Genomic DNA, 16,887 nt, shown 5'->3' with positions numbered 1-16,887 from the left:
TTTAATTAATTATCAGTTTGTATTTATATATATATATATATATATATATATAATTACATTTGTCTCGTAAAAACGGAGCTTAATTACTTAATATTGGGTTTTTTTCATGAAAACCCTCTAGAGAACAATCCTATGTGCACCCCAACAACGTTTTGATGATATTGTAGCTAGAACTTGATCGAGTATATACATACATACATATATATAATTTTTATTTATTTGAAAAATATCCTCATATCACAAATAATTAGACACTTAATTACATCTAATATGATGCTTTTAAAATAAAATTTAGTTAAATTTAAAAAAAAAATATATATATATATATATGTGTATATGTATAATTAGACAGTAATAATTTAGTGTACTTCTTAACTTATTTATTTTTTAGCTATTTAAGAATAAGATTGTCAAATCATATACAGTAATATTAATTTAAAATATTTTTTTTTATTTTTTTTAATATTAAAAATTCAATAAGAAAAAATAAATAATTTAATTAAATCAATTAAATTCTTATATGTGTTTATATAATATTGAATTTTTTTTCAGAAAAAATTAAAAATTTAATATATTTTTTTTTACCTCATTAAGCTTTGTTTCATGCCGGTATTTAACATCGTAAAATAAACTAAATAACCTCTAGATCAAAATTATATATTCAAATTCAAAAAAAAAAAAGTACACTTTATTTGAGCCTATTCTTATGTATATATAAGATGGTAGAAATATTAATTTATTTAATCTCTATTTATGACGTAGCATGAGAAATTAGGCTTAGGGTGAAAGGAATATGGATATATAGTTGAATGAGTTCTTAATAAGCCTCAGCAGTGATACTATGTACATGTTCCAGATGCCGTGGTACCAAATGAGGTAAACCAAAAGGGTTTCAACCGAAAAAACAAAAGCCTTGTAGTTGGTAAGGACATTAATAAGGGCTAGGTATCTGTAATTAACTTCATATTAATGAAGAGGATCTGAGCTCTTAGCGCCTCCCCACCCCCCCAAAAATAAAAAAGTCTGATAAAAAATTAAATTGGTCAAGGACAGCTATTACGTACGGATAACCCTTTTGTTCTGACATTGCTATCCTTTAATTAGCTTATGGTCCTGAGTAACTTTTTTCTGCATACTGTAATTGCTGGCATTAAATTCCTTCTAACTCTGTTTTGGCAATAATTTCCTTAAATAGATGAAAGCACCAAGATAATGTCAAATCACTTGTTCAAATTTTTTTATTTATTTTAATTTTAATTTTATTTTATAAAACTAAAGTTTTTTTAGTTATGGATTGTAAATTCGCTACAGGGTTTGTAGCATAAATTGTAGGTGGGAGACATTAGTGATCATTTTGTTAGCCATTATGACTTATGAGCTATAATATCTTTGCCATAAGTAGGAATAGTACATAATTAATATATATCAAACTTTCAATTTTATATAGTGACAGGAAATATAAACAAGGGAATATCATTAAAAATTGCTTCAACTAATTTTGAGTGAAAAACCCTAACTTGAAGTTATTCCAATCATAAGTTAAAGAACTTTTACAACATCAATACCTAACCATTTATATGGAATCAAACTGAATGTAATAGATTTCCCAACGGTACTTTTCCCCCATCACTTTAATTTGTTTTAATTAATCAGATTACTACTCTATGATTGCAACATATAAATTAATTGGAATTTTATTCAGAATCTCATGTTTTTTATGATGTCTACGAGGTTATGTATACTTTGCTTTTTCTCAACACAAAGTTATTTTATTTTATTTTATTTTTTTGATAAATTGGAAAGGATGAATTTTCACACCAGATCTTTAATTTAAAATCTGAGATTATTACCGGTAATCATTTGTTAATTACGAATTCAAGGTAGGTCAAAAGCTAGCTAGCCATATTTATATTTACCTTTAAAGCTAAGCCAAATTAAGTTGGAGGCTTTGTCAATCGTTTATTGCTTTTGTACTTATTATCGACCAAGAATTTGACTTAATTTTTTTTTTGTTTTTGGGTGAATCTACATATGCATATAAAATTTATAATATATATATATATATATATCAAGATGAAAGTTTTTCTCGATCTATAATGACTAGATCACTAAGTGACCCAGAATGGAAACAAGAAGCACCAAATTCACACCACACCCATTCCGCCATGTTTTGCAGATCTCTCACTCACACTTGTGCAATATCTCCATGTATATATGCGTGTGAGTTTATATTAATATGCATATATATATATATATATATATATATTGCTAAGAGAGTTTATGTTTGAGTACAGTATCGTATAGATGTATGATAAGATCTTGTCTGGTTGGGTGTTGTATAGCGATTACCCTTCTCATTTCAATTTTTGTCCTCTTCTTCCTACACAATAACACGACGAAACTGTCTCCATCACATTCGCTATGAATTTTTTTATTTACGTTTCCCTTTGAATTTACAAGCACAAGGGAACATAATATTCACAACTCCACACCTCATCAGCTCAAATTCCAATGCATGCATGAATTATATGAATGAATGAATGCTCAAATTAATACCATTCCATACCTTCGGTCCATCACTTAGTACGTACTTGTTTGTTGATATGCCTAGCTAGCTACCTATTTGGCCATGTCCGTTTACTCAATAAATATTCAATGGCTCTGATTCTGATTCACTCTCAGTCTCGCTTATATTCTTTCTTTTCTATTGATAGATCCAAATTAAAACTGGTAAAAAATTATATGTAAATATAGTGTCACACGATATTCATATAATAACATTTAACAATTATCTTATAGGATCTATATATTTTTATTTTGATCTTGATTATATATTGTTCAGTTTATATTCCATATGATAATTAAAAGTTACATAGATAAGTACCTTCTCGTTAATATTATGGATCTCGGTTGGTTACTTATAATACTTTATGAGGCCAGCAATATCAGTGGGACAGTCGCTATAAATAATGATGTTGAATCCTTTTTGCAACTTGACCCACAGCACAGGCCACAGTAAAAGCCTAGTACTGGAGACAAAAGTACTTATAGACATGGCCGTTTTGGTCTTCACCTATTGCGGTAGAAAAGTAACAAAATTCCAAAACAACTTGATTGGTAAATCGTCTGACTCGTTATTTGATTCTGTCCATCTCAGAGCATGAAATTCACATTGTTTTATTTTTTATTTTATTACAGGACCTGATTGAAATTTGCGGAATCAGTGGGCAGTACTGAATTGAATTCCATGTAATAAGTCAGTGAAAAATAACATCGCAATCTAATTATTAACCATGTTTTTCTTTTATAGACAGAACATGGAGAGATTAAATTAATCGTAATGCAAGCTTAAACAAGGTAATTAAGCTCCAACAGGTAGATGGGATTAGTGATTACTTTCACACTAGTGGAGGTCGTGAACCTAAAAGTTAGAGCCGTGTATGGTCTCTGGAGAATCAATTTTAGCGCAGGGGATAATGTTTGATTATTCTGTCCATGGGATAGAGATCTTGAAATTGCAACTTCACAGTTGCTGAATATCATGCTTTGGATTCCAGGTTCTGCTATTCGATCAATCAGAAACACTTGGCACGCATGCAGGGTCGGGAAAGAGTACTGTAAAATGAAAATTAACCTAATGGCTGGGGTCCAAGATTTGACCATACTGTTTCTTAGTGAGTTTTAATAGTAGAATAGAACCATAAAATAATATAGACAATCTTATTATTAGTTTCTTGGTGGACAGTAGGACCAAAATCAATTTGAGTCCATTCATTACTTTATATGTCGCTTGCATTATTAATCAATACTAGTTGTAGTACTTTTGACTTAAGATCTAAAACACATGTCCCAAAACTACTTGCATTGAGTCAAAGTATAGCAGTGACTAGTGAGCAGCGAATAGCTAGCTAAAAAGTATCTAAAATATATTTTGATATTGATGCACAACATTTTGATTTTAGTTTTGAAAACTATAAATTAATCCATTTCATTAAATATAATTAATTACTCGTATTTCTTAAATAGGTCCTTGTGATCCAGCAGTATAGCAGCCGTGAAACAAGTCGCCCCTATCACTCCTAGGAACCCCATAATAATTAAATATAACATAAATATATATATATATATATATTTGAAATTATAGGGTATCAAAAAATGAAATTTCTAGATTCGGTCCACTCATAATTTCGGGGAATAAAATGTATTTTATTTGCATGTAGCGTGAAACAGGGAGGGAGGGGAAGGGATTGGTTTGGTCCAGTAACCGCAAGTGCAAGTGGCGAGTACAGAGGGAGTACTGGACTCGACTACTAGTGAAGTTGGTGGTCTACGAGTCACGTGGCAACTTGTCAGGGTGTGAGCTAATGGTGCACGGAGTGTGGACCTCGTGAAGATTTTGAGTCGGTTCACACATTGTGGATTCTTTTTCTTCTCTTTTTTAATATGTATATATATTTTTTGGTTAATAGTTAAATAGTTATTTGAAGACAAAACACCTGGCAACAGTGGAGGTGAGATTGACTTGTTTTGTCATTTACGTGTTTGTGCTTGAGAGAGAGAGAGAGAGAGAGAGAGGGAGGGTGGAATCCTGAGGAACCCCTAGGGAACCTTCTTCGCTCATTTCTTTACTGTTTTGTAAGTGTTTGGTGAGGAGTACTGCTACCACTATGAACCTTCCTCATTTTAACACTGCCGACAAAACACTCCGCTGACCCACTCTCACCGCCAGTTGTCCTCGTGGCCTTTTGCGTCTTTTCACAAGCTTGGCCCAAAGACTATCTCCAAAAGCCCATTAGGCTAACTGATGCTTAATGCCATGGATCATTGTGTTCTTTTTTCTTTCATATGATGCTGAATCGTCAATTAAGTTGTAGCTTCTCCTGCTTGGCGAGATTGAAGGCTTAGCTGATATGTTTGAGTTCAATTTCTGTTTGTGAAATTGGTTAAGTTTATTAATGGAATTCTGGACGTCTAAGAAGCATTTTATAGATAGATTAAAGATGTTGTTGCTTTTGTAATGGCTTTTGTGGAGATGGGTAGGGTCCGTAGGTACCAGGCAAGGAAGGAGTCATGTCTTTCGGGTTGGCTTTCTGATTTTAAATCACATGCCACGTCTTGTAGTTGTGTGGGTCTTCTCTACTGCTAAACAATGCGACACCGCGAATACGACATTGTTTCGTCTAGTCTCGTCGCAGGGACACACCGATTGACAGTTTTTATAAACCGAAATTTTTGGTTTATATATTTGTTTCAAATCCCAGAGGCATTTATCATATATGCGACTTGAGGCCTCCAAGTCTAAAACTGTTCAAGGCAGAAATTTTTCTGACAGTATTCATAAATATACAAAATAATTAAATGATGTGTAATGTAAGTAAATAAAAAGTAATTTGGCATTGACATGCATTGAATATATATACTGTTTAATGTTCTCGAGTATAAAACCTTTTTATACCTTTTTTTTAATTACATTTTTATTTAAATTGGCTACTGCATTAGTTTATATACCTTAATTTTCTGAATGTTTTATTATTATTATTATTATTTAAAAGAAAGAAAATAAGGTCTAAGCAAAATTAGTTGAATTTTGATTTAGGTGGATTTCGGTGATGTCGTTTGCTTCCCAGCACCTTCCTTGACACTCGAACCTCCGGAACCATTTTGTTGTTTCAATGATACGTGGCCCAAGGGCCCAAGAGGACGACACGGACAATAGATGAAGTGTCCTCGTCGCATTTCGTCACCTTGAGAGTACAGGTAATTTAGCAAACGTGAAAATGATAAGCCCATGGATTAATGTTATTTAAATTCTTTTATCATAACTGTATTTAAATTTTATATTTTTTTCAAAAATATCATTAATATTTTTTTTAGTTTTATAAACCTACCAAAATAGATGTATTTTTCAAATTTTTAATTAATTTTTACAATTTAAAATGAAAAAAATAATTATTTGATAATTAAATAATACTGTAAAAATACAATTATAATATTAAACTATTGAAATTAATTAATAAAAACCATCAACTTGTGATATTTTTTATATGCATGTCGTCTAATTATTATAAAGGCAAAACTTAAGAGGTTTAAATAAAATTCATCTTAAATCTATTTAGTTGATAAAACTTACTTATATGAATAATCTAGATTTCACATTTACTATTCATGCTTTTATTCATTTCGTCAAAAATATTAAATACTGGATTTAAGTTAACGAGCTATTAAATTTAATTAATAAAAACTGTCAAATTGTGATATTTTTCATGTGCATGGAGTCTATGTATTATGAAGGCAAAACTTAAGAGGTTTAAATAAAATTCATTCTAAATCTATTCGTTTGATAAAATTTATCTATATAAATAATCTAGATTTTACATTTACTATTTATGCTTTTATTCATTTTGTCAAAAATATTAAATACTAAATTTACGTTGATCATTATCAAAATAAATTGCCAACATGTATATTTGGTGGGAAGAATATCATAGTTTGTATATTGTAATTGACCAAATTGAAATTCAATTTGAGATTATTCTAAAATAAATAGTGTTGTTTTATTTTATCATTATTCTGTTCAACAATGAATTCAATGGACCCTTAAAACTCATTGGCGCGTTTTGGCAATTTCATTTACGAATTCCAAAGGCGGGAGCGCACGTTAGCAACGTTTCGGAAAGTGAATTGGCGGGGCTTTCAGATTCAACGGGTATAAAAACCGACTTAAGCATGCGCGTGGGAGAAAAAAAAAAAAAAAAAAAATTCCAAAAGGATCACCATTTCCATTCCCAAACTACCCTCTCATCCCCTCCATTTTCTACTCCTTCACAGCCTCCATGGATCACCGGCCGCCGAACCAAACCACCACCGCTAGAAGAAGCTTGAAGCGGAAGCTAGAACAAGAATTCAAAGAACAGCAACAAGAACAGGAATCAGATCGCAAGGTACCGTTCATCGAGCCCGACGATTCTCACAAAGATCTGGTCCGTGAGGTTCGCGCTCAGGTGCAAATCCTCGAGTCCACCTTTTCTTCATCTGAAGCAGATCGCGCCGACGCCAAGCGAGCCACTCACGTTCTATCAGAACTCGCCAAGAACGGTATCAAACTCGACGTCGATGCGAATTGTCTGTGTTTGTAATTCGTGTGTTTTTTTTCTTTTGGATTTTTTTTTAGATTTTTTATTTTTTATTTTTTTGTTTACGCAATTCGATTTGTCTTTTAGTGAGCGCGTTCGACTGTGGTAGTTTTGGGGTTTTTTGTATTCTGGTAATTTTTTGTGTGCTTGTTTGTGCAGATGAAGTTGTGGATGTGATAGTAGAGTGTGGAGCCGTTCCAGCTCTGGTCAGACATCTAAAAGCACCCGTATCGGCAAAGAATTGTGATAGCCGTTTGCGGCAGTACGAACATGAGGTGGAGAAAGGAAGTGCTTTCGCGCTTGGCCTCCTTGCTGTTAAAGTAATTTAATACTACGCTTTCTTTCTATTTCTGGTTTCTGATATGGTGGTTAATATTTATTGAAATAATTTCGGCCGCCGATCAAGTTATTTTAAGCGTTATTATCAGAGGTATTAAATTTTGTTAGTAGAATTCTCAGAACACTCGTTAGTTGGAGAAAATGATGTTATAGGATCAAACCTTTAATTATAAATGATTTTTCATGTAATAATTTTGTGAGATTAAAGAATTGAATTCATTCTGTAATTGTATGCATACTCTGCGTTGGTAATTGAAATCAAATCTGTTTACGAGGCTGTAAGCATATTCCATCATTTATTGTCTTGTAGCTCTTTTCTGTTGCTATGAAGTGGAGGCTTGCTTTTTTGGATCACGCTATATGTTTATTTATCCATGGATTCTCTGCTTATCCTGTACGTTATACAGCCTGAGCATCAGCAACTCATAGTTGATGCTGGAGCTTTACCAAATCTTGTGGACCTGTTAAAGAGGCACAAAAATAGTTGCAACTCTCGAGCAGTCAATGGTGCTATCAGGAGAGCAGCTGATGCAATCACCAATCTTGCTCATGAACATAGCAGGATCAAAACCCTTGTGAGGTTTGCTCTCTTGCCCTAGTTTAAAGGCAATTTTAGCCTAAATCCATATATGTATTCTGACATAACTTTTGTCCACATGTTCAGGACGGAAGGTGGTATTCCTCTTCTTGTTGAACTGCTTGAGTTCTATGATGCAAAGGTACAGAGAGCAGTTGCTGGGGCCTTAAGGACCCTTGCATTTAAAAATGACGAAAACAAAAAACAGGTGACTAAAGCCGTCGTTTTTTTTTAAAAGTAAACATTTTTTTTAATAGAAAAAAAAAAACTATAAATTTCCCTGTGACATATATTGTTTTTACAATTTTCATTATCAGTGTTGATTTGAATTGCAAAACTGTAGATTGTAGAGTGCAATGCGTTACCTACCCTCATACTAATGCTCCGATCTGAGGATGCTGCTATACATTATGAAGCGGTTAGCTCTGGTTTTGTTTGCATTTGTCATGAATTTGCAGATCCTCCGGCGCTCTGTGAAAACTACTAAGTTTGTGTATTTTGACAGGTTGGTGTAATAGGCAATCTTGTCCACTCATCTCCAAACATCAAGAAAGAAGTTCTCCTTGCTGGTGCTTTGCAACCTGTTATTGGACTGCTCAGGTAATGTTGAATATTACTTTTCTTAATAATTCAACATTGACTGTTATGCTTAACAATCATGTTGTTAATATATCTTATAATTATTTAAAAAATGATTGGCCTGTACATCAGATGGAAATTTTGTGTTAGCTTTAAGTTATTTGAATTGAATTTAACCAAATGTTTGTTATTGTTAATTTGTGATGATAGTTCTTGCTGTTCAGAAAGCCAAAGAGAAGCAGCTTTATTACTTGGTCAATTTGCTGCTGCTGATTCAGATTGCAAGGTAGAATAAGCAACCATTTTGGTGATCTATCTTCTGTTTCTATGCTCTCACTGTTGTTTCATAGCAAATATAATCTTTTGTTCCTATGATAAATAGGTCCATATTGTTCAGAGGGGAGCTGTACCGCCATTGATTATGATGCTTCAATCTCCAGATGCACAGCTTAGGGAGATGTCAGCTTTTGCACTTGGGAGGTTAGCGCAGGTTGTCAATCCACTAATCCTTTTATTTCCAAATGCATATATACAAGGATCTAATAGACAGTTGTTGTTTTTACACCTATAGTCGGTCTACATTGCCCCACCCCCAGAAGCTATTGTTGGCTTTCACTTTTCCCCACATTTTTTTAACAGTCTCTGAAAACCTTATATTGCTGTAGATATTGACTTCTTGTTGATTTAAGTTCAACTTTTGCCTTACAGTATTTGTCTAATTTGGTTAGACAATTTCATTTTTAAATTTGTTTTCTGTAGTGTAATGTCTCAGTTTTTTCATTGAACTTATTAGAATTTTAAAAAATGTCAGTGAATTATGCAAGGAATGTACGATTACTTGCTTGCTAAATGAAATAATCCATATTTTAGGATACACACAACCAAGCTGGCATTGCAAATAGTGGTGGTTTAGTGCCTCTGCTCAAGCTTATTGATTCAAAAAACGGATCTCTGCAACATAATTCTGCTTTTGCTCTGTATGGTCTGGCAGACAATGAGGTAAAAGCTTGTTATTTCATGGCTTATATTAGTTCAGTCTAATTGACCATACTGAACTATTGGGACTAATTTGACACCTTTCTTATAGGATAATGTTGCGGATCTTATCAAGATTGGAGGTGTACAAAAACTTCAAGATGGAGAATTCATTGCTCAAGTATTATTCTTCAATAGCTTTATATGTAATTTCTTATGTTGTATACAGATCTTGAATTTTTTTAATTCTTTTTCTGTAGTCCTGCTTGGCTTTGTTGTCTTACTATCTTTTCTATGCAATACTTTCAGCCAACTAAAGATTGTGTAGCAAAGACATTGAAAAGATTAGAGGAGAAGATTCATGGACCAGTGAGTATTTCCACGTTTCTTCAACTATTTTGGCTTTTTTTTTTTTTTTTTTTTTTTTTTTTGGCTTTGTTTTTTCCAATATGTATTTGCATTTCTTGCTATTAAAATATTACGGAGTATTTTGCCCATTTACAAGGTTATTAACCAATCATATTTGATGTATCTGATTTCAATTTTTTTTCTTCTGGCAGGTATTAAATCATCTGGTATATCTGATGCGGGTTTCAAATAGTACAGTTCAAAGACGAGTGGCTTTGGCTCTTGCTCATCTTTGTACCCCTATTGACCAAAAGGCCATTTTCATTGATAATAATGGTAGGTATTGTAGAGCTCATTTGCTTTCTTGCGTCAAGGTAACTTTAAAGGTCTGGTTCTCGGACATAGGTGTATAGGTAGGTCGGATTTGTTTTGTTCTTTTCCCAATCTTGACCATTAATAGTAAAACAACATGGCCATATGGAAGCTGAAAACAGTGTAGTTTATCAACCTAGGATCCTTGAACATTAAAATACTAAAACACAGAAAGTAATTTTTCTGTTGTCTTTAGTCTTCTAAACATCCAGACAGGGCATTAAGAAATGTTAGAAACTTAATATATGCAAGAGAATTCAAAGGTTGATACAAGCCCCCGTTTTTCCTTTTGTCTAATTTATTTCATTATGTATGCAAGCAGATGTAAGTAAATGGGTTGGTTTTTTGTGATCGTGTTTCCTTCCTAGTTCCTCTTTACTGCTCCCTTTTTCTTACCTCAAAATGAAGTTCCTTGTGAATTAATCAAGTTGAGCTTTTCCCTCAGGGCTAGATTTGCTGTTAGGGCTTCTTGAATTAACAAGCCCAAAGCAACAACGGGATGGATCTTTGGCCTTGCACAAGTTGGCTACAAAAGCTACTTCTCTCTTTCCTATGGATGCAGCTCCCCCATCACCATATCCACAGGTTTTCTTGTGATGCCTAATTGGTGTATTGCATGAGTAAACTTAGTTTTGTCTTTTGCTTTGAGTTTGGGGTCCTTGCCATAGGAGATGGAGCAGTGTAGAGTTGAGCGTATTTGATTCGTAGAAACGTCAAAAAATACAGAGCATGACCACTTCATGCTGTAGCAATTTGCATTGTTAATCATCTCTGGCAATTATTATTCTGATTCCTTTTGTCATAAAATAAATCCAAATTGTATGCTTAGGTTATGATTACTTCTAAAATTACTTTAGTATGAGTTGATGTAATATTACTGATATCTTCTTGGCAAGGATACCCAGGATTAAGCAAATTAGTGAGTCCACCTTTTAGTTTAAATATACAGTTCCAATCATTAACATGATCTTTTTCTCAGGTGTACCTGGGTGACCAGTATGTAAACAATCCCACACTTTCTGATGTGACATTCTTAATTGAAGGTGTCTTATTCTTGTTTTTGTCACATTTTAGGAAGATGATTTATTGTGAATTCTATTGAATGCAACTTACTTCGTTTTTGTATATGCTTTTATACATCAGGTAAGCGGTTTTATGCTCACAGAATTTGTTTGCTTGCTTCTTCTGATGCATTTCGAGCAATGTTTGATGGTGGTTACAAGGTGAATTGCTCATCTTAAACCCTATAGATGTCTATTACTTGATGACATTCTAAATTGTTCTTTCCTACACATTTGATTTCTTTATAGTAGTTGACTAGTTGAATTAGTCCATACTTGATCTTTCCCTGGCTTGCCCCTTGGCTTATTAAAACTTTGTAACCTGCTATATCAACTTTGTTGTACAAGAATGAAGTAGGAATATTCTCTTCGAAGTTTGGACTCATCCTATACATTTATACATAATTGTATATTTATGTGTAGACATTATTTATATTTATTATATGCTGACTATTTTATAAATTTTGTAGGAGAGGAATGCTAAAGACATAGAGATCCCAAATATTAGATGGGATGTTTTTGAGTTAATGATGAGGTGGGGTGTTACCTTATGAAAAAGATAGTACAAGCGCTCAACTTTTTCCTTGTTACCAACCAGTTTTTCTTTGTGTTTGTAGATTCATATACACAGGATCCGTAGACGTCAATTTAGATATTGCTCAGGACCTGCTCAGAGCTGCTGATCAGTATCTTTTAGAGGGTCTAAAGCGTCTCTGCGAGTATACCATTGCTCAGGTGGGCAGTGAAATCAGTTATTTTGATACTTTCTTTTTCATAATCTGTTTTACTAGTTGTATGATGGGCTTCTTATTTTCTTCCTGAAGGATATTTCTGTAGAAAATGTTTCAATCATGTATGAGTTATCAGAGGCTTTTAATGCTCTGTCATTAAGGCAAGCTTGCATATTATTCATACTGGAGCAATTTGACGAATTGAGTAAGAGGCCATGGTATGTAATGGTTTTTGTTTTCTTCCCCTAGTTATCTGTATGATAAATGTTTACATTTTGGTGCTGGACCTATAAAGTGGATATAAATCCAGCTATAATTTTATTCCTAAGTGAAGATGTGAATTGAATCCTCTGTAGTTAAACACTACTAGTTTTTCATAGTAAGCTTACCAAATTCTGCTTCTGCTCCCTCTCACCTCTCACTCTTCCTAAAGTTGTCTAAGCTATGATATTCTGATGAAAATTTGCAGGTATCCGCGGCTGATAACACAAATCAAACCGGAAATGCGCAGATTTTTTACCAATGTGCTTGCCAGGCCTGTCCAAGATGACTTACCGTAGCCATAGATTATCCTGCTGGAGCTCAGATTTTTGACTTACTGATAACACAGTGTACAGAAATTAGCCCTTTTTAATATGAAATACATCATTACATGGATCTAAATTTTTGTCCCTAACATTAGGGTATAAGAAAAATGAATTTCATTATCAGATTTCGGGGTTTTTTTTTTTTTTTTTTAACGAAGTAATTTGTAATATATTTTTAATTTGAAATGCAGCATTCCAAGGATCTAAATTTTCATCCCTATAAGTAAAATGAATTTCATGATCAGATTTAATTTGACTTTTTTTACCAAGTAATTTATACCGTATTAAATTCTTTTTAATAAAAATCCAAATCGAGTGTTGCATTCAGTTTCAAGTAACTCGCTTAAATTGAATTAGATTAAGTAATTGAGTCGAAGCCTTTCAGAAAAATAAAATGTAGGAGGGTAGAAAGAAACGGCAAAATGCTTTAAATTTAAAAAGTAAAATTCCACAAGGTGATTGAAATTGCTACCCCCAGTCTCCCTCCCTCAAGATTTCACCTAAACCACCGAAAAGAATCTTCGAAGCAAAAGAAATCAGTTTAGTTTGGATTCCAATACAAATCTCGTTTCGTACGATGTGAAGAAGAGTTGTGATGAGATGTGCTGAAGAAAATTGAGAGTGGAGACACATCACAGATCAGTTTCCTCGTGCTACGACTAAGCTTTTATGGTCTACGGAACGACATGTCGTCTAATTGTTTATATGTGTGTTTCCCTTGTCTTTCCTAAAAATCTAATTATCCAAAGGAGCGCTAAAGATTGAAGAAAGCAGCCATGGCTGTCCAACTCCCAGGCATCTGCCTTCCAATAAACTGTGCCTTGGCCTCTGGAAACTTATCTCAGTGTCGAAGCAAATCACTCTCCCGGACAGCTCTATCGGCTACGGCTCCTCTCTCATCTCCAGCTCCCACCATCCAGGTAACAATAGCCATTTTGCTATTTAAGTTGCTTTTGTTTCCTTTCTTCTAATTCATTCGTCCATATTTGTCTCTTTAGTTTTCTGCTTATGAATTTAAAACCTTCTAGTGTACTTTGCTTCGGTTTTGTTTACTTCACCTTTCTATTCTCTTTTCCTTCGTAGTTCTTAACGTTTAATGTGTCGTAACCTGGTTTACCTTTTTCTCTTCCTGTAATTTGAATTTTTTTTTTAATCTGGAAAAAAGGACAAAAAAAAAAAATGTTGGCTTTTCCTTGTTTTTTAAGTGGTATAATCCGTAGCATCCTTTTGGATTTGATTTTTTTCTTTTTTCTGTTTTTCTCTCCAGTCAATCGAAAAGTTTCATTTGGGATTAAAATGCATAGTGGTATAAAACCTCCCGTTTTCGCTCTATGATTGTGATTTTGTTTGCCGAGCATGATATGCATAGAAATTAATTAGCTTTTTTAGCTATAGCTGCTGTCATGCTCTTAATTCTTATGGAAAATGTGGCAGATTGTTGGTGGGACAAATTTAATTTATTATGAAAATGAGAACGCAAGTACCTATGGCTCCCAAGTCGAGACTGATTGGGTTGATCTGGATACCGATCTTTATCACTGGACTAAGGCACTGCGTCCTGTTCAGGTGCGTATTAGCTGTGGTTACAGAAATTGTAATTGAATAGTTTGAATTTAAGGTGTTAGATGGCAAATTCATCAATGTCTGGAATAATTTTTGCTTTCCAATAATATGCTTATTTGGTACTGTCAACTGGACAGTGGTATCCTGGTCATATTGCAAAAACTGAAAAAGAACTCAAAGGACAGCTCAGGTTGATGGACGTGGTGATAGAGGTGCGAGATGCTAGAATTCCTTTGTCCACTGGTCATCCACAGGTCAGTGAGCTTTACAATTTGTTACTACTAAAATAGACTTTAGATTTATAAGCCTTAAGAGTTTTTCATTGAAACCATTGTTAGTAATGCTACTGCTAAGTGCTTCAATTGGACACCGCCTTTCTGTGATCTGAGGTTCCTTTTAGCTTTTTTGAACAGATGGATTCATGGCTTGGTAACAGGAAAAGGATTTTGGTGTTAAATAGAGAAGACATGATTTCCACAGCAGACAGGAATGCTTGGGCAACTTATTTTGCAATGCAGGGAACAAAGGCTGTCTTTTCCAATGGCCAACTTGGAATGGTATTTAAAAACAAGAAACCTCTTTCTGCTTGCATAACTTAGAATTCACAGCAGAATATGATTTGTTGGACATGTTAAGTGCAGGGAACAATGAAGCTTGGTAGGTTAGCCAAGTCACTAGCAGCTGGTGTAAATGTCAAACGCAGAGCCAAAGGACTGCTTCCTCGTCCGGTGGGTTCCTATAGGATAATTTTATGCCAATGTCAATTTTTTCTTTCTGTAAACATGTACTTTAAGATTAGTATTGCATGTTTATCATTGAAAATGCATTTAAAATGCTTTAGATGAAACTGTTATGATAATCTGTCGTATTTTTATGTATGAAAAGGTTCGAGCCGGAATAGTTGGGTATCCAAACGTTGGAAAATCATCTTTGATAAACCGATTGTTAAAGCGTCGGATGTGTCCAGCAGCTCCAAGACCGGGTGTAACAAGAGAATTGAAGTATGATATCTCCTTTGGTTGCTTAGGTATCCGTAGAAGATGCTTATTGGGCCTTTGGAGATATAAATTTTGTAGTTGTTGCATTTAATCACAGCCCAACGAAAATTAAGATATGTTATGATATTGATAGATATGCTGCCCCTGATCCACATCAATGTGAACGTCAAGTACCGGCACATTTTTTTTTTTTTCAATAAATGAGTACTGGTACTTGATAGAAGTTAATATATTTCTATGTTTTGACTTTAATGTATCTTTGTTGTTCCTTGGAAAAGGTGGGTTCGATTTGGGAAAGATCTTGAATTGCTAGATTCTCCTGGTATACTCCCCATGAGGATTAGTGATCAGTCTGCTGCAATAAAACTTGCTATATGTGATGATATTGGAGAGAGATCGTATGATGTTACTGATGTTGCTGCAGTTCTTATACAGATGCTGACAAAACTTCCATCAGTTGGTAAACATGTCTCATACTCATTATGTTGGAAATTTATGTGATGCTTATTATCGAAAATGTCGAGCAGAGAATACATATGCTATAATTTTTAACTACTTAAATACTTCTGAGTAAATTAAAAATTACAGACATTTCAGCGTACATTTATCAAATAGGCTCTCTCTTCCAGGAGACAAATTTCAAGATTAAATTATGTTTTTCACATAGGACACGCCACACAGCTTCTAATCTCCGCATTATTTATTTTTGCATTATTGTCAGGTATAAAGGCTATTCACAACCGCTACAAGATTGATGTGGATGGCCAATGTGGTAAAACGTATGTGTTATTTTGGTGTAATTTTGTTTTCTTATGGAAACTAAGAAGTTTAATTTATTATTATTATTATTATTATTATCTTGTAGAGGTGGAATATGGCTTATAAAGTTAGGTACGTAGGTGTACACTCAGAAGGGATAAAGAGAAAAGAAAAGACAAAGAGAGAGTGGAGTTTGGCATAAAATTTATAAAAAAATAAAAAATATTTATCCTTGGTGGATCTGCAATTTCCGTTGTGACGAAGATTCCTCTAAAATAGTTGGTATTGTTGATAATCAATTGCAGGTTTGTTCAGAAGCTTGCTATGCACTTGTTTAATGGGGACAACCACCAAGCCGCATTTCGTGTATTGTCAGATTTTAGGAAAGGGAAGTTTGGTTGGATTGCTCTGGAAAGGCCTCCGTCTTAATTTGTAGTTGTCAAGCTTCCGTGGATACTGTCCTTGAAGTATCTCAAGTATGCCGACAGCTTATGGATGAACAAGATACCAAATATTTGGGTAGAAAATTAAGCTTCTTATTGATAAAGGAAGGAAACTGGATCCCTGAGAAAGTTTTTAGACTGTCCAGCCTGAGTCTGGTTAATATTCAAATGGGCAAACGGCTACTTGCCCCGAGTCCTGACAAAGCTATAAAAGTACGTGGATTATGCTGTCCGCCATGGATAAGGAGGGATATTATTATACGTCTTTTACAAGTTACCATATGCAAAGGGGTCTCAAAGTTCTCGTATGAATCAAATATGTATAGCAATTATTTATGAAACAATGTTTAGTCCGGCCTTTTCTTTGATCTCCATTGTTGACATTAGAATCCCTGTATGCCTTTCATTAAGCTTTGCGAATT

General features: G+C 33.9%; 2 protein-coding genes across 4 annotated transcripts; both read left to right on the top strand.

The window, feature by feature from the left end:
* The first annotated feature begins 6,646 nt into the window (after nt 1-6,646).
* On the top strand, nt 6,647-13,553 carry LOC107426408 (ARM REPEAT PROTEIN INTERACTING WITH ABF2). Of its 3 annotated transcripts, none has more exons than XM_048481311.2 (19): nt 6,647-7,122; nt 7,293-7,453; nt 7,880-8,052; nt 8,137-8,257; nt 8,393-8,467; nt 8,555-8,649; nt 8,839-8,914; nt 9,011-9,118; nt 9,499-9,627; nt 9,716-9,784; nt 9,913-9,972; nt 10,164-10,287; nt 10,769-10,908; nt 11,303-11,366; nt 11,467-11,546; nt 11,855-11,919; nt 12,002-12,119; nt 12,209-12,333; nt 12,585-13,553. In XM_048481311.2, exons 1-19 carry the CDS (start codon nt 6,834-6,836, stop codon nt 12,673-12,675), a joined length of 2,163 nt encoding a protein of 720 aa, XP_048337268.2. In that variant the 5' UTR covers nt 6,647-6,833; the 3' UTR covers nt 12,676-13,553. The 3 variants fall into 3 exon arrangements, with proteins under 3 accessions (XP_048337268.2, XP_015892076.3, XP_060676389.1); XM_016036590.4 differs by having other exon boundaries at nt 6,650-7,095; XM_060820406.1 differs by lacking the exon at nt 6,647-7,122 and having other exon boundaries at nt 7,320-7,453; nt 7,783-8,052.
* Nucleotides 13,479-16,833, top strand: LOC107426433 (DAR GTPase 3, chloroplastic). Its single transcript, XM_016036623.4, has 9 exons — nt 13,479-13,622; nt 14,137-14,268; nt 14,403-14,519; nt 14,679-14,822; nt 14,907-14,993; nt 15,151-15,266; nt 15,542-15,723; nt 15,985-16,042; nt 16,328-16,833. The coding sequence occupies exons 1-9, from the start codon at nt 13,479-13,481 to the stop codon at nt 16,449-16,451; spliced, it is 1,104 nt and encodes a 367-aa protein (XP_015892109.3). The 3' UTR covers nt 16,452-16,833.
* The last annotated feature ends 54 nt before the right edge of the window (nt 16,834-16,887 follow it).

This window comes from Ziziphus jujuba, chromosome 9, assembly GCF_031755915.1.
Source record: "Ziziphus jujuba cultivar Dongzao chromosome 9, ASM3175591v1".
NCBI classification, from domain to species: Eukaryota; Viridiplantae; Streptophyta; class Magnoliopsida; order Rosales; family Rhamnaceae; genus Ziziphus; species Ziziphus jujuba.
This window is presented reverse-complemented; position numbering and strand designations above follow the sequence as displayed.

What these genes read in the sequence shown, in the direction of transcription:
- LOC107426408 (XM_048481311.2), top strand. Translation starts at nt 6,834, where the DNA reads ATGGATCACCGGCCGCCGAACCAAACCACCACCGCTAGAAGAAGCTTG. An exon ending in AGGATCAAAACCCTTGTGAG is followed by an intron (nt 8,053 to 8,136) that starts GTTTGCTCTCTT and finishes CCACATGTTCAG; the next exon opens with GACGGAAGGTGGTATTCCTC. An exon ending in ATGGTCTGGCAGACAATGAG is followed by an intron (nt 9,628 to 9,715) that starts GTAAAAGCTTGT and finishes CCTTTCTTATAG; the next exon opens with GATAATGTTGCGGATCTTAT.
- LOC107426433 (XM_016036623.4), top strand. Translation starts at nt 13,479, where the DNA reads ATGGCTGTCCAACTCCCAGGCATCTGCCTTCCAATAAACTGTGCCTTG. An exon ending in AAGGACTGCTTCCTCGTCCG is followed by an intron (nt 14,994 to 15,150) that starts GTGGGTTCCTAT and finishes ATGTATGAAAAG; the next exon opens with GTTCGAGCCGGAATAGTTGG. An exon ending in GATGGCCAATGTGGTAAAAC is followed by an intron (nt 16,043 to 16,327) that starts GTATGTGTTATT and finishes AATCAATTGCAG; the next exon opens with GTTTGTTCAGAAGCTTGCTA.